At 43.9% G+C, this 24,153-nt stretch overlaps 1 protein-coding gene across 1 annotated transcript in view; it reads left to right on the top strand.

Moving 5' to 3' along the window:
- GREB1L (GREB1 like retinoic acid receptor coactivator) overlaps positions 1–24,153 on the top strand; it is a 3,215,862-nt gene that overhangs the window by 1,028,048 nt on the left and 2,163,661 nt on the right. Inside the window, exon 4 of the mRNA XM_044065377.1 lies at positions 12,328–12,423. Within this exon, the coding sequence (XP_043921312.1) occupies positions 12,328–12,423 (96 nt within the window). The remainder of the gene's footprint in view (positions 1–12,327; positions 12,424–24,153) is intronic.

Here is a 24,153-nt window from a genome sequence, read left to right as displayed (position 1 = left end):
AGCGCATCCTGGAATTCATCAACTCACATGCCCTGGATCAGCTGGTAAACTCCCCTACCAGAGGTGAAAACATATTGGACCTGGTCGTCACCAACATGGGCGACAGGTGTTCCACACCAGAGGTCAACCCGTCATTGGTTAGATCAGACCATAAACTAATCACTCTGGATGTCCACGCTCCACCACCACCCCCAACTAAGGAAATCACAGTAAAAAACTTTTCTAAAGGAAACTTCACCTTACTTAAGACAGAGGTGGTAAGTTTCACAGCCCCCACGCTAAAGGATAAAGCTGCCCAAGATGCAGAAACCTTTGCAAATGCACTCTGAGCACCTACAAGGATGCATGGATCGTGCCATCCCTAGTAAAACCAAGACTCACTCCTCTAAGAGAAGGAAGCCAGTTTGGTGGACCCCTGCATTAAACAGGCTATACAATAGAAGGAGAAAAAAAGCAAATCCCAAGAAGGAAAGACATCCCTGATCAGTATCAGTAAGAAACTAAGGTCCCTCATGAAGTCATCCAAGGCTAACTTTGAAAGAAAAATAGCCAAGGATTCAAAAGATAACCACAAAGCCTTCTTTAGCTATGTTAAGAATCTAAGTGGCAACTCGCAGATATGCACTGAACTAGTGCAAAATAGCACAAAATATACTGAACCTACTGATATTGACAACATCCTGGCAGATAGATTCAGGGCAAACTTCACCCCCCTCTCACCTCCAAAAGGGCCCACAAAAATACCGGAAAAGTGTAGTGTCCCAAAAATCAAAGACGCACAGGTGAAAACAGCCCTTTCAAAAGCCAAAAACACAGCGTCAATGGGACCAGATAGTGTCCCAGGCTGCATCTTGCATGAACTACAGAACAAACTAACCCCCCACCTAAACACACCGTTCAGCCTCAGCCTCTCCACAGGCCACATGCCCATAGAATGGCTCACAGCAACAGTTATTCCTCTCCACAAAGGAGGGGCCACAACTGACCCTGGTAACTATCGCCACATAAACCTGACTAGCCTGGTCTGCAAGGCTATGGAGCACGTCATCATGGAACTCATTAACAAAGACATTGGGACCCTCCAAACACTTGACCTGACCCAGTTCGGCTTTAAGGGGCAGATCATGCCTACTAAATCTGGTTGACTTCTTTGAGACAGTCACCAAGGCCATAGACGAGGACAGGTGGTTGACACAGCCTACCTTGACCTCGCCAAGGCTTTCGACACCATTCCCCACTCTGGCATTACAGAAGAACTCACCAGCCTGAACATAAATCCCTATGTCACAAGATGGGTTGCCAACTGGCTTACAGACAGAACTCACACGGTAAGAATAGCGGGCTCCAGGTCCGGCTCTAAACCAGTCGCAAGTGGTGTCCCGCAAGGCTCAGTCCTGGGACCCCTACGATTCGGCATATACTTCTCAGAAGTACAGGCAAACACAGGAGGACTATGGCTAACCAAGTTCGTCGATGACTGCAAACTGGGAGCCATAATTGACTCTCCAGCTGACACGAACATCCTCCAAAAGGGCCTTACTGAGACGGACACCTGGTGTCAAAGTCATGGCCTCAAGCTAAATGCCAAAAAATGCATAGTTATCCCATTTGGGAAAAACAAAATGCCCACAAATTACCACATAGGTGGCAGCCCCCTTAATACAAAAGAGGTAATAAGAGATCGGGGACCCAGGTAGATAGTAATCTCTCCTTTGACAATCATATTGTCAAAGTAGTAAGGAAATCCTTCTATGTGGCCCATCTAATTACTAAAGGGTTCGCATCTAGAAATAAAGAGGTTATAGTGCCCCTCTACTCGTCACTCATTAGACCCATCATAGAGTACAATGCCCCATTTGGGATGTACCTCTCAAGACACTTCCAACAGCTGGAAAGACCACAAAAGTACCTCACCAAGAGGATTACTGGCCTCAAACATACATCCTATGCAGCCCGAATAAAAAAAACTCCGGCTGTACTCAGTGGCATATCGCTTACTCAGAGGTGATCTCTGCCTGACTTACAAAGCCATGTCCAACTCAGAATTGATGGACATGCTCCACCTAAAGAAATCCAAGTCACTGCGAGCTACACGCTCTAGTGAGCTAAACCCCACCACAAAAATCAATAGAACATGCTGAAGGGATAGATTCCTGTCACAGAGACTCCCCATGCTTTGGAACAAAATTCCAAATTACATCAGGCAGAGCCCCTCACTAACACTCTTCAAGAGAAACCTTGACGAGTGGATGGGTAACAGAAAATACACCCCTAGGATCACTACATTGGCTTTGCTTGACAGAGGATCAGTTAATCAATGGGGTGGCGAAAGCCGACACACTCTGGCTAGGCTTATAAATGTCCTCGGGCAGATAGCCTAGTACCTAGTACCTACCTATGAACATCTAAATTACACCTAATGGGAGTGATGCTTTACAGTCTACCTGTTTATTCACTAATTTCATGCTGCTCTTGTATTTTTGATCGATCATTTCAGCCTCACAATATCAGTCTGTGGTTCAAGTCAAGGTACTCATTTTTTTTTTCTAGACTGGGCTTTTTTGCAACTCTGTGTTTTCCTTTGGAGAAATGGAAAAATGTTTCACTGACAGTCTGTCTTTGGGTGTTGATATTGACAGAATAATGAGAAGCAGAGTCCCCTTCAGCTTGCTGACTTTACATACTCTGTCACGTAAACTTTAATTTCCTTTAGGCTGTTGTGCATCCAAAAAATGTTTTTGATCCTTTTGGATGAAATTATTTTTCTGTAGCTGAATGTAGCAACCTGAGAATCACACCTGCTTCTTGACATCCTCTGATTGCAGGGATAAACTTCTGCCTGTTTTTTGATGAACAAGTATAAAAACACTTTGGTGCCTCCGGTTTGCAGTACTTTTCATCTCTGCCACGTTTTGTGAGAAGTAGCTCTTCCTACTGGTATGGCTGCATCTGTACATCACTGCTGCTTTCTCATGACTAGATTTGGAGCATACACATGTGCCCTCTCCGTTAACAAATCCTGCTCTAGGATACCTATTCAGTTGCCTCGTATTCAGCCAGTACTTCCTTCATTTCAACCCCTGATTTCTGCAATTTTTATCGTCTCATCTGAATAGTTACCATTTTTTATTTGACTTTATTTGCTTTTGTATTACTACAGTAATTTACTTATTTGAAACACCTCTGAGATTGTTTCATTTATTTTCATTCTATATTACTGGAAATCCTCTGCTGTACTAAAGCTGAAAGTGAACTTCTTGTCACAGAGCTGCAAGGTACTTCCCAGTTTTTTTCTTCTCCTTTTTTTGGGGGATTTTTCTCTCTCTTACCCATGTTTCTTCTTTGTTTGCATCCATGTGTGTAATGACTAGTCAGTTACTGACTTTTTTTTTTAAACATTATTAAACATGGAATTAAAAGTGACCATAGGACATATGCAGTAGTAGAAGAAAAAACAAGCTATATTTTATGCAGTACACATGTTAAGGGTTTTCATGCACTATAACATAAATGGCTCAAGTCCTGCTTTTCCTTAAATTTCATTTCCTCCTAAACACTATATTACTTGTATTGTTCCCAAAAATTATATTTATTTCTATGTAATTTGCTTCTTCCCTTTTCTAAACATCCTTCTTCCAGTTCTTTTATCTCCTTTATAATATTCAGTACCTCGGTTACAGTTGATTTATGTTTTGATTTCCATTTTCCTAGCATTTCCTTTTTTGGAGCCAATAGTATTACATTTAGTAAGAGCTTGCTATGTCAGGACAATTCCGATCCTATACCCAACATAGAAGAATCATTTCTTTATTTACCACCATTTCTAAAAAAGTGTTCTGTAGGGGATTTTAAAAATCTACCCGCTTGTTACATTCCATCAGCCTCTATACTCTTGATCCCACTGAATAGACTTCACAAGAGGAAGATGATATGGTGTCTCAGGAAAGGTATGATGATAGCAGTATATACATTCATTTCATCATAGAAGTTATTCCACTCATTTTGGTCATCCAAAAGGAGTTCCAATGCTGGCACCTTGAATGTTGGCAAACTCCCGTATGACATTCTTATTCCTCCAGAGAATACAAACCTGGGCCACATGTGTATCAGATTTTAACTGCAGAGCTCGTAGTTTAGCTTGGAAGTCCCAGGGGAGATGGAATGGCCAGCACAGGATTAAGTATATCCATGTCCATAGTGATGCTAGCCCTAGTGTATTTGCTTCAATTTTTTTACTTAACATGGAGGCCTAGAGTTTTGAGCAATTACAGTCCTGTCGCAGTGATGCGGTACATCATCAAACAAGGCATCATCTCTGCAACTTGGCAAGGAGGCCTAGGCAGTAAATGCCTCTTCATTTGTATGAAACAGGGTGCTGCCTTACATATTCCCACATTTCCTTTTCTCTTGAAGGTCCTTCACCAGAACAGATGAGACAGAACAAACCACATCCTAAACGGTGATGACGGACCTTTTGGGTTTGCCATGTCAAAAGCTCCTTGCACAAAATTCAGTACACTTTACATGACTAACAATTGCAAAAGTAGTGTCTTTGGTAACTCGGGTGTAGGTAATTGCTGGCGTGTCACCCAAAACGTTGTGGAGTGTCACCTTAGACACAGCATGTCATAGATTCCCCATCACTGTGGACTAACATCACATTTTTGGCCAAGGCAACCATAATTCCTTGAACTGAGAACTTTTTTTCTTTTTGGTGGCATTTTTGTCTGCTAATGATAGTTTCTGCCGTGGATCTTGTGCCCATTCATTCTCCCACTGCAGCTTTGCAGTCTGCTGGCGAGACCCGATCAGTGTAGCTGTCATCCTTGTAGCCAGAGGTTAGTTGTGCTGTTTTGACCATATATTTTACTGCCCCTGGATCTCCCACTGTCTGATTTCTTCAGTCAATTAAGTTTTAAAGGGAGTCCACTTGAGGGCTCTGAAAGAGACTAGACCTCATCTTTGGGACATCAGTTCTACATAAAAATTGCCTCCACCTTCCTTTGAAACAGCTGGCACAACTGCTGTAAAGTTTCTGTCCTTGAAGGCATTGTTACTGAGAGTTGTGACTTCAGCCAAGCAGATTTCAAGAACTGCAGGCTCTGATATGCGAAAAACCCTACACGGTTTCTCATAAGGATAATGAGGGTGATGCACAGAACTAGTCTCACCGCTACACTCAAGGTGGGTTCAGACCTCACCGTAAACTAGGCCTCCATCTTCCAGTCTTCTACCTTAAACCTCAGAATAGAGAAGAAAGACTGCTATGTCTGATGAACCTACATAGACATTAAGGTATTGTCTTGACAAAGACCTCAGACAAGTAGAATAGCACTTTGCCCTTTATACCTGGTTAGTAGGGCAGACCAGTCTCCAAATAAACTCTGTCTAAATGGCTGACACTTACTGCATTTTGATGTCCTTCAAGGATGCATCTGCAGTCATCACATATGGGTTGTCCTGCCTCAGGCAGCCCTTCGGTCGGCCGGATTCCAAAGTCTGGGTCCGGCGTCGGCTGATGTTGCACTTTCCCCGACGTCAGAGCGCCTGGGGTATAAAAGCATCAGCCGACGCCATCTTCCTCAGTCTTTCTTGCCACGTGGTGCCCGAAGCAGAAGCAGTTCGCAAGTGCCGGTCAGCCAGCTCCTGTAATTCAGCTACCAAAGACTTCAAAAAGCTAAGTACCCCATTGGGGACTCTTTCTTGCCTCAAGCCAATGTCAGATAAAGTTAATAATTGTTTTTTAATGGAAAGTTCATTTATGGATGTTTTTAATATGTATTTATTATATGTATTAAATGATTTTATATATATATTTATTATGTATTTATAGGCAGTAATAGGAAATTTTATGTATTAATGTTTGTGGTTTGTTTGTTAACTTATTTTGACTAGTTACAAAATACATTGGTTGATATTGACAAGTTTTTATTGGATAATTAGCCTGATTTGGAGGGAATTTTGGGATATATATATATATATATATATATATATATATATATATATATATATATATATATATACAGACTCAAAAGTTGTTTCATTGTGTATTGATAAAGTTGAAGACGAAAACGTCCTGTATGCGTTCTGGTTGGTGTGTTTTACTGACTTCGCTGATTAAACTTCTATTTTACGTACTTCAAGGACTGGATTTATTTGCGCTTGTGGACTGTGGTGGATCTGTTTGGTTATTAGTGTTTTTGGTGCCACTTGCTTTAACTTGTGGGAAACAAATACCTCATAAGGATTTCCACTCTTACTGCCTACCCTGTCTAGGCCCAGACCATGACATCTCGGCCTGTTCAGCCTGTGCTTCCTTCAACTGACGCACTCTTAGACGTCGGGCGGAGTTTGCAGAGGAATTTTTTGGGGCTAGTTTTTCGTATAAGGTGCCGTCGGAGACTCCAACTTCTCATTTAGTTAAGAAACGGAAGGACAAGGACCGACACATGCGGGCCACGGTTTCGGCTGAAACCACGGCCAGGCACGTGGTGCAGCCAGGCCTCCTGCATCCATGTCCATTAAGGCATTCTCCAGGGCTAAAGCTGCTAAACTCTCAAAAGCTTTGCCTCCCAAGGTTATCCCTCTGGGACCCTCTACTGGTTCACAGATTCTAAGCTTAGCAGAGGATCTTATCTCCTTAATTAGGGGCTCTCAACCTCATCCGGACAGGGGCTCTCAACCTCCTCCAGACAAAAGGCCCAGGGTTGAGCCCTCTGATCCCCACTCCTCAGATGAGGCCTCTGATGGCTCTACTCTCTCGGACCACCAAGAGGAGGCTTTTTCGGCCTACGAGGATTCTGATGCAGAGGAATCTATTCCCTCGGCCTCCCCTCCTGAAGAGTTTTCCTTTGGGGAGACACTGCACACCATGAGAGAGCATTTCCAATGGCAGGGCCAAGAATTCTCGGATTCCAGGAAAAGATTAAGGACCTTTTTACATTTGCCTCAGCATAGGCCTTTAGCCATTCCTCCTGTTTTGAATGTCATTGATGATGTGTACTCTGACTCTAGAACAACCCCTGATTCTGTCCCTCCGGCTCCTGCCAAACCTGATAGGTACTACAGGGTCCCGGACTCGCATCTTTACCTTTACAAGGCCCACTCTGCTGATCCAGAAACTATTTCCCAGGGCCCTAAAGGGGTTGCAGCTGCCACTGCTAAAAATCCTCTCCCCTCTGAAAGGGAGTCCAGAGCTTTAGAGAGATGGGGTAAAAAAGTGTATACTTCTGCTACTCTTTCTATGAGGGCATTAAATTGTCAATTTCATATGATACAGTACCAAGAGTATTTGTTAGATAAATTGCATAAAAAACTTCCCCTGACCCCCTAGATCGCAAGTCACTTCAGGATCTGGTACATAACTCACAACAGGTTAGCAACCATTTCTTGCAAGGTGGTTATGATGCATTGGAAGCTTCATGTAGGTCAGCTATGACTGGCGCAGTCATACGTAGGCATGCTTGGCTGAAGGAACAAACTCTGCCAGACCATGTTAAAGCAAAGCTGCTGGATGCTCCTCTGGAAAAGCAAAAGTTATTTGGCTCCACGGCTCAGGAGGTCCTAAAGAAATTTGAAGAAAAGGCAAAATCCATACAAACAGTCAAGGATTTTCTACAAGTACAACCACCGAGATTCAGCAGGAATTGGCCTTCCAAGAATCGGTCCTTTCCAGACACAGAGAGGTTTCAGAGGGGCAAGAACAGGCGTGCCAGAGGTAGAGGGCAAGCTAGAGGCTCCTACAGAGGACGTCAATGGCAGCCTCCCAACCAGAGAGGTAATGCAGGACCTTCAACTGCTGCACAAGGACAGGCTCAATGACTTTACTTTGACACCGCCAACCAGGGCTCAGTTGGAAGCACCTTTGGGCGGAAAGCTTTCTTTATTCTCAGAAAATTGGCACAGTATTACAAGGGACAAATGGACACTACAAATAATAGACAAAGGATACAGGTTCCATTTTCACACATTACCAAAAAGAAAAGGCATGCCAGACCTGCCACCGAATCAAAGGGCAGAGGCTTTGAAACAAATCTCCAGCTTAATGCAAATGAAAGCTATAGAAAAGGTTCCTCCCTCAGAACAAGGCCAAGGATTTTATTCAAGACTATTCCTTGTTCCAAGAAAAGAAAAACAATGGAGGCCTATTCTCGACTTGTCCGCACTGAATACTTATCTCATTGTGCCAAAGTTCAAAATGCTGACTCTACAGCAGCTCCTTCCTATGCTGGGCAAGGGGTCTTGGCTGGTAACTCTAGACCTCAAGGAGGCATACCTGCATGTCCCTATCAGACAAAGTTGCAGAAGACACCTCAGATTTCTTGCAGGGTCAGAGCATTATCAATTCTCAGCATTGCCCTTTGGCTTATCTACTGCACCCAGAGTATTCACGAAATGCCTGGCATCAGTAATTGCACACTGCAGACTTCAGGGGATTCAAATATACCCATATCTGGACGACTGCCTTGTACAAGCGGACAGCCAACAAACTTTGGTAAAACACTTGAATTATGCCATCCACCTACTTCAGGCCTTGGGATATACAGTCAACTTTCACAAATCAAGACTTGTTCCATCCCAAAGAATAACCTTTCTGGGTGCAGATCTAGATACAACCACCCAAATGGCTTCCTCACAGAAGAAAAACAAAGTCAACTACCAGATTACTTCAAAAATCTGACAAGACAAACCCAGCTGACTGCAAGGAAAATCCTGCAGGCCCTGGGTTACATGGCTTCTTGCATCCTTCTGATTCCGCAAGCAAGACTACATATGAGGAAACTACAATGGTACCTAAGGAGTTTATGGACTCAGCACAGTCACAGCCTGGAAACTTTGATACCACTCATTCCATGCCTTCAAAAGGAATTTCTGTGGTGGGCTCAAGCAAGCCAGTCAAACAGGGGTCTGCCTTTCAGCAAACCAATAGCCAGCCAAACCATTACAACAGGCGCTTCAGACCACGGATTGGGAGCGCACATGGAGGCCAGATGCATTCAAGGTCTATGGTCACAAAAAGGGCTATGCATGCACATAAACCAAAAGGAAATGCTGGCAGTGATACATGCAGTCGAAGCCTTCAAACCCTTTCTGCATCATGGCCATCTGCTAATAAGGACAGACAACACCACGGTTATGTGGTACATAAACAAGCAAGGAGGCACCCATTCCTATCCACTTTGCAGGCTGGCAATGAATCTATGGGAACTTTCCTTGAAACTCAATATACAGCTACAATCCCAGTTTGTGCCAGGGAAAGACAATATACTGGCGGACAGCTTAAGCAGAAATGTCATGGATGCACACGAATGGATGCTGCACCCAGACATCTTTCTACAGATAACACAATCATGGGGGAGGCCGGACTTAGATCTTTTCGCCTCCCCCCACAATCATCAACTGAAGAAATTCTGCTCAAGGACATACCACCCACAAGCATGGAAAGTGGACGCCCTCTCTTTCAGCTGGAGAACTCTAACAGTGTATGCATTTCCACCTCTCCCATTAATGACCAAGGTTTTACTGAAGATCAGGACAGAGTAGCCGAAAGCGATTCTGATAGCTCCGGACTAGCCAAGACAGCACTGGTACCCACTGTTAAAGAGCCTGTCACGCACGAAACCATGGCCTCTTCCTCTATGGCCACTTCTACTGACACAGCACAATTACAAAACTCTGCATTCCAACCTGAAAACCTTGCAACTAACAGCCTGGAAAATACCTTGACTCCTCCTCAGGACAAGCTATCCCAGAGAGTGAAAGATATTATTATGGAAGCTCGCCGGCCTTCCACAAGAAAGGCATATTCAGCAAAATGGAAAAGATTTCACATTTGGAACACCACAAAGGGCCTAGATGCGACAGTGATGAACATGGCACATATCCTGGAATACTTGGCAGAAATGTTCCACAGTGGTCTGTCTTACTCTTCCATTAAAATTCATGCTTCAGCAATTTCAGCAGAGTACAATACTGATCCACCTGTCTTCTCTCATCCTCTCCTAAGACAGTTTCTAAGAGGAATCAAAAACATCAATCCTCCAAGGAAACCACCTCTACCTACTTGGGACCTTAACTTCGTGTTGGAAAAACTAACACTGCCTCCCTTTGAACCAGCAGCATCTGCAGAACTACAGTTCCGGTCTTGGAAGACTGCTTTCCTTCTGGCCATAACCTCAGCAAGAAGAGTATCTGAGTTACAGGCCCTTATGGCAGTGCAGCCATTCCTTATTTTTCATCAGGACAGAGTTTCATTGAGAACCAATCCTACATTTATGCCAAAGGTAGTATCCAGGGTTTCATTAAATCAAGCTATTCACTTGCCTACCTTCTTTCCAAACCCACAAAACAAAGGGGAGAAACTTCTGCACACCCTGGACATACACAGACAGTTGCGCTACTACTTGGACAGAACTAGAAGTTACAGAAAAACTGACCAGCTGTTGGTAGCATATGCTGCTGGTACACAAGGAAAAGCAATTTCCAAACAGACAATTTCAAAATGGATAGGGAATTGCATTCGTTTTTGTTACTCCTTTCATGGAAAAACTGTGCCAGCTAACATTAGACCTCATTCCACGAGAGCCACAGCCACCTCCACAGCCTTCTTAAGAGGGGTGGCTACCAAGGACATTTTAGAAGCTGCTACATGGAGCTCCGTGCATACATTTGCCAAGCATTACAATTTACCTTTATATTCCAGATCCAGAGCAGGCTTTGCTACGGCAGTCCTGCAGGGCATTTTAGCTACACCATCCTTTACGTAGTACCTCCACCCCTAGATTGGCTGTGGTATTCTACCCATATGTGATGACTGCAGATGCATCCTTGAAGGACATAGTACAGTTTTGTACCTACCATAAATGTAGATGTCAGATAGGTATGCATCTGCAGTCAGGTTTACCCTCCCCTCTGTGGTATTTCTTGGGTACTTACCCCTCTTATAGCTAGCTGGGGGGATCTATTATGGTGTATTTGTTTTTATATTATTGTGCATGTTTGGATTTTTAAATGCATCTCTCCAAATTTAGCCTTCCTTAGAGGGCACCTGGCATCTGGGGCAAGAAAAACTGAGAAAGATGGCGTTTGCTGATGCTTTTATACCCCAGGCGCTCTGACATCGGGGAAAGTGCGACATCAGCCGACGCCGGACCCAGACTTTGGAATCCGGCCGACCGAAGGGCTGCCTGAGGCAGGACAACTCATATGTGATGACTGCAGATGCATACCTATCGGACATCTACATTTATGGTAGGTACAAAACTGTACTTTTTCTCCAGTGATCACCATGCAAGAAAACTTACAGTAGCAGGTTAAAGCACACTAACAAGGGAAAATACTACCATTGCTGCCACCTTCAGATATGTCTTGTGAAGTAGCCACCTTGGACCTTCATCCACATCACTTCATCATAAACTAAACGTATGCTCAAGGAGTATGGCGTAATTTGCCACTGCCGCCTTGTTAGGTGTTTATTCCTTCACCCTAGGCCTTTGACCAGGGCACCTTTGTTTATTTTTCAGTCAAAAAATGGTAATGCTGCTGTGATCCTTAAGAAGAAATTAGTGCAGTTGTTTGGACACGGTCACACATCAGTAAGTGCAGATGTGTAAGCATCACTTCTGCGATATGTACTGCTTTCACCACCCCCACTACCTCAGTGCCCTTCCTAATTCTCCAGGCATTAGTAGCCAAGAAGATCTCTTGTTGGAGGGGGGGGGGGTCTGTTCTGTTATCAGTCATTTCATGATGGCCTTGTATTGTGGCCTGAGAAGGGCTTCCCTTTATCACTAAGCTGTACAAGCACATTTGGTGACAGGTGAATGGCTAACTTTTCTTAATTCCCATTCAGTACAAATGATATTTCAACACTGATCCTTACTCTCTTGTTTAAACATTTTTATTAAATGATCACATGAGACATACGCAACTGCCCCCATTCTTCCATATTAGGAACATGCAGACAAGAGGGAACAGAAGGTGGCATGCCAACCACAAGTGTTATAATTTACTATTGCGGTTACCTCTTCTTGAAGATCAGCCATTATGACAAGTGCTTTACATACCTACATTTTCTTACTGCATCCGGAATGTACTGCTCATTAATAATAATATAGGGAAAGTACCTCACCTAACTTTATTTTTTTGTTTTATTGTATTTTGTTTTATTTTTTGTCAGTGAACTGTAGCTATTCTGAGTGCCAATTTATTTCTATTATGTAAAGTAAGTGTAGATTTTTTACTATTGCTTGGTTTCTGAAAAGCTCTGTTCTAGTTATTGTACTGCCATGGTACAGTTGTTCAAAACTGTCTTGTTTTATTTTTCAGCATATCCTCCACATCATGCAGACTTGGACTTCCCTGTCCCTCCCACTCTTGAAACTGCTTGCACTACCAACGCTTCTACCAACACTACTATTCCAGGTTATGCTTTGTTCATTGTATTGAAATACCTGCTACCTAAAGCAAGTGTCATATACTTACAGTCTAGGTATTTTGTCAGTGGCATTGTGTCTCTTACCAAGAGCTGCTTCTTTACTAAGAGCAAGTTTATTGCAACATGAACTGAGGTTTAACGGTGTGCTGTTAAAATTTGCGTGCTTGTAATTGAACTTGTACTGTGGCTCAGCTGGTACAGATGTTCTTTGTGTTTCACTGTTGCAGTCATTACATTTGGGTTATCTGCTTGCAGGTAGCCCTCAGTCGGCCTGATTAACAGTCTTGGGTCCTTTCTAGGTTGCTGTCCCTTCTTCCATGACATCAGGTCGTCAGGAGTATAAAACATGCAGCCGACACCATTACATCAGTCTTTCTTGCCGTGCGGTGCCCGAAGCAGAAGCAGTTCGCAAGTGCCAGTTGGCAGACTCCTTAAATTTTCGTTTTCGAGTTTCAGAACCAAAGTCTTCACCTAAAGCTAAGTACCTCTTTGGGGAAACTTTTTCTTGCTCCTTACCGATGTCAGTAAAGTGTTACTACATTACTTGTGGAAAGCAAATACCTTATAAAGATTTTCATTCGTATTGTATTCCTTGCCTAGGCCCTGACCACGACGTACATTGCTGTCGGTTTTGTGCTTTATTTAATCAGTGCACTATCCATCGTCGGTATATTTTCACCTCTAAATATTTCGGTTCTTGGTTTAATTATCCAGAAATGTCGTCGGTTAGCCATCCGACTACCGGGATTCCAAAAAAAATGCAAAGATAAAGACAGAGACAGGCCGCCAAGGTCCAAAACTGCCAACAACTCTTCTAAGCCAGTCGCCAGTTCGCCGGTACTCAATGAGGCCCATTCGCAGCCCTGATACCCGCTACTTCTGATTCTCAGGCCTCTACTGAGACCCATTCGGAGTCTGGTATGCCGCGAGATGCTTCAACTATGGAACCCGTGAATGTCTGTACCTTGGATGGGTCTGGAGCCGGTGTGCAGGCACTGGCTTCTGAGGGTGTATTCAAGCCTACGGACTTGTATATTAAACCAACGCCTTCTTCTTTACTCAGGCCTAAATCTTAAACCATGCCTAAAAAAACGATGCCCGGGCCACATGCTCAGGCCTCTGTGCCTAAAAAACAAATGATAAGAATGGCTGAAGATCTAATAACTCTAATCAGGGGTAGCCAACCACCCGCCCCCCCCCCCCTTCTAAGTGGCCTAGGACTGAAGTTGATTGTGAATCTTCTGACCAGGTTTCTGTTTTTTCTGATTCTTCTGATGATCTGGATTTGCCCTTATCTACTTATGACGATTCTGATGCAGAGGACTCCATTCCCTCTGCTTCCCCTCCTGAGGATTTTTCTTTTGGGGAAACCTTACATACTCTAAGGGAGCATTTCCACTGGGAAAGCCTGGATTTTTCATTTTTCTGATTCAAAAAAGAGGCTTAGGGATTTCCTTCTACCTCAGCATAGGCCTTTAGCTATTCCTCCTGTAGTAGACATTGTTGATGATGTTTTTTTGGAATCTAGTTTGGCCCCTGATTCCTTGTCTCCTGCTCCCAGAAAACCTGACAGATACTACAGGGTCCCTGAGTTCCACAAGTTCCTTTTTAAAAATCTTATTGCGGATCCAGAGACCATTTCACAGGGACCCAAGGGCATTAAGGCTTCTACTGCTAAAAATCCTACCCCTTCTGATAGAGACTCCATGGCGCTGGGTAGTTGGGGTAAGAAGGTTTACACTTCTCCAACCTTGGCCATTAGGGCTTTAAACTGACGTCACGGAAGAAGAGACAGCAACCGACGCAGGACTCAAGACTTTGTTAATCAGACCGACTGAGGGCTACTGCAAGCAGATAAACCAAATGTGATGACTGCAACAGTGAATACACTCTAACATCTACATTTATGGTAAGTGCAAATAACTGTTCTTTCTCTGAGGATGTGCTAAGGGTCCTGCAGGTGGCCAGAAAACCCAATTCCAGAAAATCTTACCTATTCAAGTAGTAAAGATTTTCACTTTGGCGTTTGTCACAAAACCAGGATCCACTATCAGTGGAAGTCCCCCTTGGTTCTGTCTTATTTGTATGAATTGCTCAGTGCTGGCTTCGCCTGCTCTTCAGTGAAGGCCCATATGTCAGATGTTTCTGCCTGCCTGCCTCAAGTCAACCCTTTAGTTAGCAGATTTGAGGCTAAACAATTTTTTAAAGGTGTCCTTCACATTATGCTTCCAAGGAAACCTATCCCTCCTCCCTGAGAACTTAATTTTGTACTCTAAAGCTGACTGTCCCCCCTTTTGAGCCATCAGCATCCCTGCAATATTGTTCCTGGAAAACTGTACTTCTCCTAGCTATAACTTCAGTCAGACATGTCTGAGCTCCAGGCCCTAATGGACTGCCCCCCCTTTTTGGCTTTCCATAAAGACAGTGTCTCCTTGCATACCAACCCTTTATGCCCAAAGTAATCTGCGAATTATCACTCAACCAATCCATTCATTTACTTACCTTCTTTCCTTCTCCACAAAATTCTAGTAAGAAGGTGTTGCACACCCTAAATATACATATGCAACTTAAATTTGGTCTTTTCTAAGTAAAATCTATTAGGATATCAGACCAGCTTTTTTGTTTCCGATCATCCCAGGACTCTGGGATTGCATGTTTCCAAGTAGACTATTTCTACTTGGATTTCTAAGGCTGTTTTGTTCTGCTATGTGAAGCATAGTAAGAGCCTTGCTTCTTCAGTAAAGGCCCATTTCACTAGGGCTATAGCTTAATCAGGTGCTTTATTCAAGGGATTAGACACCATTTCTTTTCTTGAAGTGGCTACATGAACTTCTGTGCATACCTTCACTAAACATAACAAGTTAGATGGCATTTCTAAGTCTAGGGCTGGTTTTGCCAGAGCCATACTCCACGGCTTTCTGGAGAGCTTAACTGCTTCTTCCTCAGTCCTTTCCTCATGAGGTTTTGTACTCTCCTTCTTGTTAAGAATACTGCAGCAGAAAAGAGAACATCTATCATTAGGCTAAGATTTTACACAACTATTCTTTATGTTGCTGTGTCTGAGTCATGCATTCATGCATGGCACCAGCTTCAGGGTTTGTTTTACTGTCTGTGTTCCTGTCAGAGACTGTAAAGATTGAGATCCTAAATGCCCCACTGAGTAAGTAACTCCTCTTTGGACATCTCTGCTCAGAAAATTTACAAAAAACACAAAAGGAAAAAGAAAAGACACTAAGACAACTGTTTCAGCTCTAAGTTCATAGATTCATCGGGAATTTCCTAGGAAATACTTGACCCTCTCACCATAAGCAGGACTGTGCTAGACAGGCAATGATAAGAACGGAAAGCTTTGCAAAATATGTCAAGCTAGACCTAGAGGTAAACCGGGGGGGCACAGAGCCAGGACACCTTAGAGATCAGCTGTGACTCACTCAGGCTGCCAACCCCCAGGTCCACCACAACCCATCCCTCCCTTAGCAAAAGTTGGAGGGCACTTGTCCTTTATAAGAAACTGAGAAGAAATTTCCCAGGACCAGTGAGTGTTAAATATTCTTCAGAGAAGTTAAAAGTTGCATTTTCAAACTATTTCAAAATTCAGAGGATTTCATTCAGACCCCAAGGACCACCCGTCTCTCATAACTGCAGTAATTCAAGAAATTGTCCATTTCTGGGCCATATAAGGAGTTCTTCTAAGGGAGGAAGGGCAAGGGGCTCTATTCAAGACTGTTCCAAGGCCCAAGGAAAGAGGGCAAGTATAGCACAATTCTGGACCTTTCCCATCTAAAAAAAAAAAATCCTCAAGGCTGCAAAATTCAAGCTACTTACACTCCAAAGCCTTTTACATCTGCTTCCTTTCATTGAACGGATGGTCAAGCTAGATTTCAAGGATGTCCAGCTTCATATCCTTATTTCCAGTAAGCACAGAGAATTCCTCAGATTTACAAGAGAAGAGAGCATTTCCAGTTCACATGCTCACCCTTTGGCTTGTCTGCTATGTCCTGCATATTTACCAAATGTCTGGTTCCAGTGATTGCTTATTGGAAGACAAAAGGTGTCCAAGTTTACCCCTACTTAGATGACTTTCTGATCCTTACAAAATCCTAACAAGGCATCCTCAGGCTTTGGACTTCACCCTGATTTGTTTCAGGAATGTGAGCTCCACAGTCAATAAGGAAGAGTCTTGCTTGAACCATTTAAATAAACTAGTATGGGCTCCACCCTGAGCAAACGCCTTCCTTCCACAAAACAAGGTGGCCCATTTAATTTCAAAACCTTACTGCAAAAGACAGAACACACTGCTAGAGAGTTCCACATGTTGCTAGGCTTCATGGCATCCTGTATTATATTAGTGTCCCTAAGTTGCTTGCATATGAGGGAGCTCCAATGGTTCCTGAGAAACGGTTGATGTCTGTTTACATGTCAGATACAGACCAAACACTTTTTTTCTTCCTTGCATCAGAGGGAAGATTTCATGTTGGATTCTGCAATGTGCTCAGAGTCAGGAGGTGACCTTGAGGTCACCTTTAGTCTCAGTTTTGACCACGGAGTCCTATCAAGTTTGGCTGGGGAAAAGCTCATGTCAGATCCCTTTAAATACAGGGTACTTGGGAGGGCTTGTGTTAAATGACAGAAGTGACAGTATATTTGCCATGAAAGTCTTCACCCATATCCTAAACAAGTTTTTTCAGTTTAAGACAGAGAGTAAAACTTTTATGTTCTATATAATCAAACAAGGAACAGATTCATACCTCCTCCTATAGCCTTGTCCTGCTAGTCTGGGACATAGCCTCAAAGATGGCTTTGATTGCAGTCTATATCCCCTGTCAGCAAAATGTGTTAGCAGGCAGGCTGAGCAGATCCCAAATAGACTCTCACAAATGGATGTCAAACATGGATGTCTTTCTGGATCTTACCAGATTATGGGGGTATACCGTCAGTAGACCTGATGTTCTTCGTGTTTCACTGTTGCAGTCATTACATTTGGGTTATCTGCTTGCAGGTAGCCCTCAGTTGGCCTGATTAACAAAGTCTTGGGTCCTGCGTTGGTTGCTGCCCCTTCTTCCATGACGTCAGGGGTATAAAACATGCAGCGGATGCCATTACATCAGTCTTTCTTGCCGTGCAGTGCCCGAAGCAGAAGCAGTTCGCAAGTGCCGGTTGGCCGACTCCTGAAATTTTCGTTTTCGAGTTTCAGAACCAAAGTCTTCAACTAAACCTAAGTACCCCTTTGGGGAAACTTTTTCTTGCTTATGTCAGTAAAAGGTAATAATTGCATTACTTGTGGAAAGCAAATACCTCATAAAGATTTTCATTCGTACTGTATTCCTTGACTAGGCCCTGACCATGACGTACCTTGCTGTCGGTTTTGTGCTTTATTTAATCAGTGCACTATCCGTCGTCTGTATATTTTCGCCTCTAAATATTTCAGTTCTCAGTTTAATTATTCAGAAATGTCATCGGTTAGCCATCCGACTACCAGGATTCTGAAAAAACACAAAGATAAAGACAGAGACAGGCCACCGAGGTCCAAAACTGCAGACGACGCTTCTCCTAAGCCAGTCGCCAGTTCACTGGTACTCAGTGAGGCACTTTCGCAGCCCCTGATACCCACTACTTCTGATTTGCAGGCCTCTATTGAGAGCCATTCCATGTCCAGTATGCCGCGAGATGCTTCAGCTATGGAACCTGCGGATGTCTTTACCTTGGATAGGTCCGGAGCCGCAGTGCAGGCACCAGCTTCTGAGGGTGTATTCAGGCCTACAGACTTGCATATTTTACTTAGGCCTAAATCTCAATCCATGTCGAAAAAAACGACGTCCAGGCCACATGTTCAGGCCTCTATGCCTAAAAAACAAATGATAAGAATGGCTGAAGATCTAATAACTCTAATCAGGGGTAGCCACCCCCCCCCCTTCTAAGAGGCCTAGGACTGAAGTTGATTATGAATCTTCTGATCAGGATTCTGTTTTTTTCTGATTCTTGTGATGATCTGGATGTTCGAGTGTTTCACTGTTGCAGTCATTACATTTGGGTAATCCTGCTGGCAGGTTGCCCTCAGTCAGCCTGAATTCCAAAGTCCTGGGTCCTGCGTCGGTTGCTGTCGCCTCCTCACTGACGTCAGGTCGTCAGGGGTATAAAAGATGCAGCCGACGCCATTTTCTTCAGTCTTCCTTGACGCGCGGTGCCCGAAGCAGAAGCAGTTCGCAAGTGCCAGTCGGCCGACTCCTGAGATTTTCGTGTTTGAGTTTCAGATCCGAAGACTTCATTAAAGCTAAGTATCCCGTTGGGGAAACTTTTTTCTTGCTCCAGTCCGATGTCAGAAAAAGTTAATTGCATTTCTTGTGGAAAGCAAATACCTCATAAGGACTTTAATTCTTACTGTATTCCTTGCCTAGGCCCTGACCACGACGTTTCAAGTTGTCGGTTTTGTGCTAGATTTAACCAACACACTATTAAGCATCAGTACGATTTTGCCTTAAACTGTTTTAGGCGCAGATTTAATTATAAAATGTCGTTGGATAGCCATCCGACTACCGGAGTTCACAAAAAACACAAAGAAAAAGAAAAGGATAGACAACTGAGGCCCAAAACTGACGACGAAGCTTCTCCTAAACCAGTCGCCGGTTCTCCGTGAGGCACTTTTGCAGTCCCTGACACCCGCTACTTTAGAGTCGCAGGCCGCTACCAACTCCCACGTGGAGTCTGCTATGCCGCTGGAATCTCAAAGTATTGGAGCCTCGGACACTATTCCCTCAGATGGGTCTGGAGCCGCTGAGCAGGCACCGGCTTCTGAGGGTGTATTCAGACTTAAACATCTATACATTAAACCGACTTCAAAGGCAAAGAGTAAAGCACCTTCAAAGACAAAGAAACAAGCTCAAGAGCCACATGGACAGGCCTCCATGTCCAAAACAACAGATGCTCAAAATGGCCGAAGATTTGATTACCTTGATCAGGGGTTCCCGTCCCCCTCCTGATAAGAGGCCTAGGCAAGAGACAGACTATGAATCTTCAGATCAGGTTTCCATTTCTTCTGATTCCTCTTCTGATCAGGAATATTCACTTCCCCCTATTAGGATTCTGATGCTGAAGAATCTATTCCTTCAGCTTCTCCTCCTGAGGGCTATTCTTTTGGGGAAACCTTGCATACCATGAGGGAGCATTTCCACTGGGAGAGCCAAGATTTTTCAGAATCTAAAAAGAGGCTCAGGGACTTCCTTTTACTACCTCAACACAGGCACCTTGCCATTCCACCTGTGTTAGACATTGTAGATGATGTGTTTTCAGAGTCCAGTCTGACCCCTGACTCCTTACCTCCAGCTCCTGTTAAGCCTGACAGATATTACAGGGTTCCTGACTCTCATAAATTCCTTTTCAAAAACCCTACTGCAGACCCAGAGACTATTTCACAGGGTCCCAAAGGGGTTAAGGCTTCCACTGCAAAAAACCCTACCCCCTCTGACAGAGATTCTAGGGCACTGGATAGATGGGGAAAAAAGGTTTACACATCTTCTACCTTGGCTATAAAGGCCTTAAACTGTCAGTTTCATATGCTCAAATATCCGCAACATGTCATGACATTGCTTAAACAGAACGTGTTAAACTCTGAATGTGCAGAAAACAAGGAAATGCAAAATTTATTGCATGCAGCTGAACAAGTTGGAAAGCATAATTTGCAATGAGGTTTTGATTCTCTGGAGGCCTCCTGCAGGGCCGCAGTTACGGGTTCTGTAATTAGGAGACCTGCTTGGTTAAAGGAACAAAGTCTGCCTGATCATGTCAAAGTTAAATTATTAGATGCACCTTTACAGCACAGTACTTTTGTTTGGTGTTAAGGCAGAAGAGGTGTTAAAGAAAATGGAGGACACAAGTACAGCCACCTAGGTTTAGTAGACACTGGCCTACAAAGAATTGGTTCTTTCCAGTGACAGACGGACCTCAAAGAGGCAGATCCAGATGCCCTAGAGGCAGATCCCAGGCGCAAGGTTCATAAAGGTCAAAGCAATGGGGTGCTTCTACCTCCAAAAGTGGAGAAGACAAATCACAGCCATACAGGAAACAGTCCCAATGACTTCCCCCTGCCTGCACCGAGCACTTAACTCCAGGCAGCACCCTTAGGGGGAAAAATAGCACTTTTTTCTCAAAATTGGCACATTATAACCCAGGACAAGTGAGTTCTAAACTTAGTGTCACAAGGTTACAAGTTTCACTTCCATATCCTGCCAAAGGCAAATGGTTGGCCAGATCTGCCAAAACATCAATGGGCAGAGGCACAAAAAACAAGTCTCATCCCTCATGGACATGGGGGCTATTCAACAAGTACCACAGCAAGAGCAGGGACAAGGATTTTACTCAAGACTGTTCTTGGTACCCAGAAAGGACAAAGCGTGGAGACCAATACTGGACCTATTTTAAACACATTCCTGGATATAAAGGCCTTAAACTGTCAGTTTCAAAATGATAACTCTGCAGCAGCTCCTGCCCATGCTGGGCAAATAGGCTTGGCTCGTGATGTTAGACCTAAAAGAAGCATACCTGCATGTCCCAACCAGGCAGTCATGCAGAAGATACCTCAGATTCAAGACTGGCTCAATGCCTTACCAATTCTGTGCACTGCCCTTTGGCTTATCTACTGCGCCCAGGGTCTTTACAAAGTGCCTGGCACCAGTAATTGCTTTCTGCAGACAAAGAGGAATACAAATATATCCTTACTTGGACAACTGCCAACTTCAAGCAGAGAACAAGAACATTCTACTACAGCATCTGGCATTTGTGAAAAGACTTTTAACATGCCTAGGGTACACAGTCAATGAAAATAAATCAAAACTAGTACCCTCTCAAGAGATAATATTCCTGGGTACAAGCTTAAATACAACTGCCCAGATGGCTTATCTCACGCCAGACAAACAAAGGCAACTGACTACCTACTTCAAAACATTGGCAACAAAGGCCCAGTTATCTGCAAGAAAAATTCTGCAGGCTTTGGGCTTCATGGCATCCTGCATCCTACTAATTCCATATGCAAGACTGCATATGAGGAAAATTCAATGGTACTTAAAAAGTGTCTGGACACAACATTGCCACAGCCTGTAAACAATGATTACTCTCATTCCCTGCCTGCAACAGGAGTTTTGATGGTGGGCGAAGGCTTGTCACCAAAACAAGGGACAGCCATTCACTTTACCCCCAGCCAGGCAGAACCTAACAACGGATGCATCAGATTATGCCTGGGGGGCCCACATGGCAGGAAGATGCATTCAGGGCACCTGGTCCACAAACCAAATACATCTACATAGCAATCAAAAAGAGATGCTAGCTGTTTAAAATGCCCTGACAGCCTTCAACGGGACAACTACTGATAAAGACAGACAACACCATGGTCATGTGGTATATAAACAAGCAGGGGGGCACACATTCTTACCCCCTTTGCAGACTAGCCATGGCTTTGTGGGACACAGCATTGACTTACCAAGTTCACCTGCAGGCACAATTCCTGCCAGGAAAGGAAAATACTCTGGCAGACAAACTAAGCAGAAACCTCATGGATCCCCACGAGTGGCAGCTGGATCCACAAGTCTTCAGCATGGTAACAAGGAAATGGGGATCCCCGGACATAGATCTATTTTCTTCCCCTCACAACTACCAACTAAAAAGATTTTGCACAAGGACTCATCACAGACGAGCATGGAAAGTGGACGCCTTATTTTTCAACTGGAAAAACCTATCAGTATATGCCTTTCCTCCACTGCCTCTCCTCCCCAAGGTACTCCTAAAGGTCAGACAGGAGAAACCAAAAATGATACTGATTGTCCCAGACTGGCCCCGCCAGTACTGGTATCCGATCTTAAGGAACTTGTCTCAATGCCCATCCTGGACCTTACCTCAAATACCTCATCTACTGTCCCAACAAAACAATCAGATCCTGCGCAGCCAACTCAGGACTCTAAACCTGGAAGCATGGCAGATTATGTAGCCATACAAAGCACACCTCTCAGTAAAGCTGTGATGGATGTCATTCTGGAAGCCAGAAGGCCTAGTACTAGGAAATCTTATGCTGGAAAATGGAAGAGATTTTTGTGCTTGGAAACAGACACAAGGAACTGATACAGCTGTACCAAATATTCCTCAGATTTTGCAGTACTTAACTGAGATGCTGGACAAAGGCCTAGCTTTTTCATCAATTAAAATTCATGCTTCTGCCATTTCGGCTCATCCTTTATTAAGGCAGTACCTAAGAGGAGCCAAAAATGTAAGGCCTCCAAGGAGATCGCCATTACCTGCATGGGACCTCAATTATGTCTTGGAAAAACTCACCTTACCTCCAATTGAGCCAGCTGCTACTGCTGATATCAAGTTTTTATCCTGGAAAACAGCTCTGCTCTTAGCAATAACTTTGGCAAGATGAGTGTCAGAGCTACAGGCACTCATGGCTGTGGAACCATTTATCATTTTTTATCCAGATAGGGTCTTTCTAAGGACAAACCCAACATTTATGCCCAAGGTGGTGTCCAGAGTGGCTCTTAACCAAACTATTCATTTGCCAACTTTGTATCCAAATCCACAGAACAAGGGGGAGAGAATTCTGCATTCTTTGGACGTACACAGACAGCTTAGATTCTACTTGGACCAAACTAAAGCTTTCAGGAAGACAGAGCAATTACGAGTGGCATATGCTGCAGGATCACAAGGAAAGGCTATCTCCAAGCAGACTATTTCAAAGTGGATAGGCCACTGCATTCATTTCTGCTATTCACAACATGGCAAGTCATTGCCTAAGGGCATTAGGCCACATTCAACCAGAGCTGCAGCCACTTCAGCAGCCTTTCTCAGTGGAGTTCCAAATAAAGACATTTTAGAGGCTGCTACTTGGAGTTCAGTGCACACCTTTACAAAGCATTATCATCTGCCACTTTACTCTAAATCCAGGGCAGGCTTTGCCACTGCAGTTCTGCAGGGCCTCATAGCCGCTCCTAATGCTGTTTAGTTCCAGCCTCCCAACCATAGCTTTGGGACTCTACCCAAATGTAATGACTGCAACAGTGAAACACGAAGAACATAGTACAGTTGTGTACACTTACCATAAATGTAGATGTTCGAGTGTATTCACTGTTGCAGTCCAGGATGTTCATCGTGTTTCACTGTTAGTCATTACACTTGGGTTATCCTGCCATCAGGCGGGCCCGCAGTCGGCCTGAGTTCAAAAGTCTTGGTCCGACGGTTGCTGTCACCTCTTCCCTGACTTCAGTGCGTCAGGGGTATATAAGAAGCAACTGATGCCATTTTCTCCAGTCTTTCTTGCCACGCGATGCCCGAAGCAAAAGCAGTTCACAAGTGTCGGTCGGCCGACTCCTGAGATTTCAAATTCGATTTCAGAACCGAAGTCTTCAATAAAGCTAAGTACCTCGTTGGGGAAACTTTTTCTTGCCTCAGACCGATGTCAGTAAAAGTTTATAATTGTATTTCTTGTGGGAAGCAAATACCTCATAAGGATTTTCATTCTACTGTATTCCATGCCTAGGCCCAGATCACAACGTCACTAGTTGTCAGTTTTGTGTTAGATTTAATAAACGCACTATTAAACGTCTGTTTGATTTTGCTCACCATTACTTTGGGCGAAGGTTTAATTATACAATGCCATTGGAACATCTGACGACCGGAATGCACAACAAACACAAAGATAAAGATAAGGAAAGGCATCCGAGGCCCAAAACGGACGA

The sequence above is a fragment of the Protopterus annectens genome, chromosome 3.part0, assembly GCF_019279795.1.
Source record: "Protopterus annectens isolate FY-2018-M chromosome 3.part0, PAN1.0, whole genome shotgun sequence".
NCBI classification, from domain to species: domain Eukaryota; kingdom Metazoa; phylum Chordata; order Ceratodontiformes; family Protopteridae; genus Protopterus; species Protopterus annectens.
This window is presented reverse-complemented; position numbering and strand designations above follow the sequence as displayed.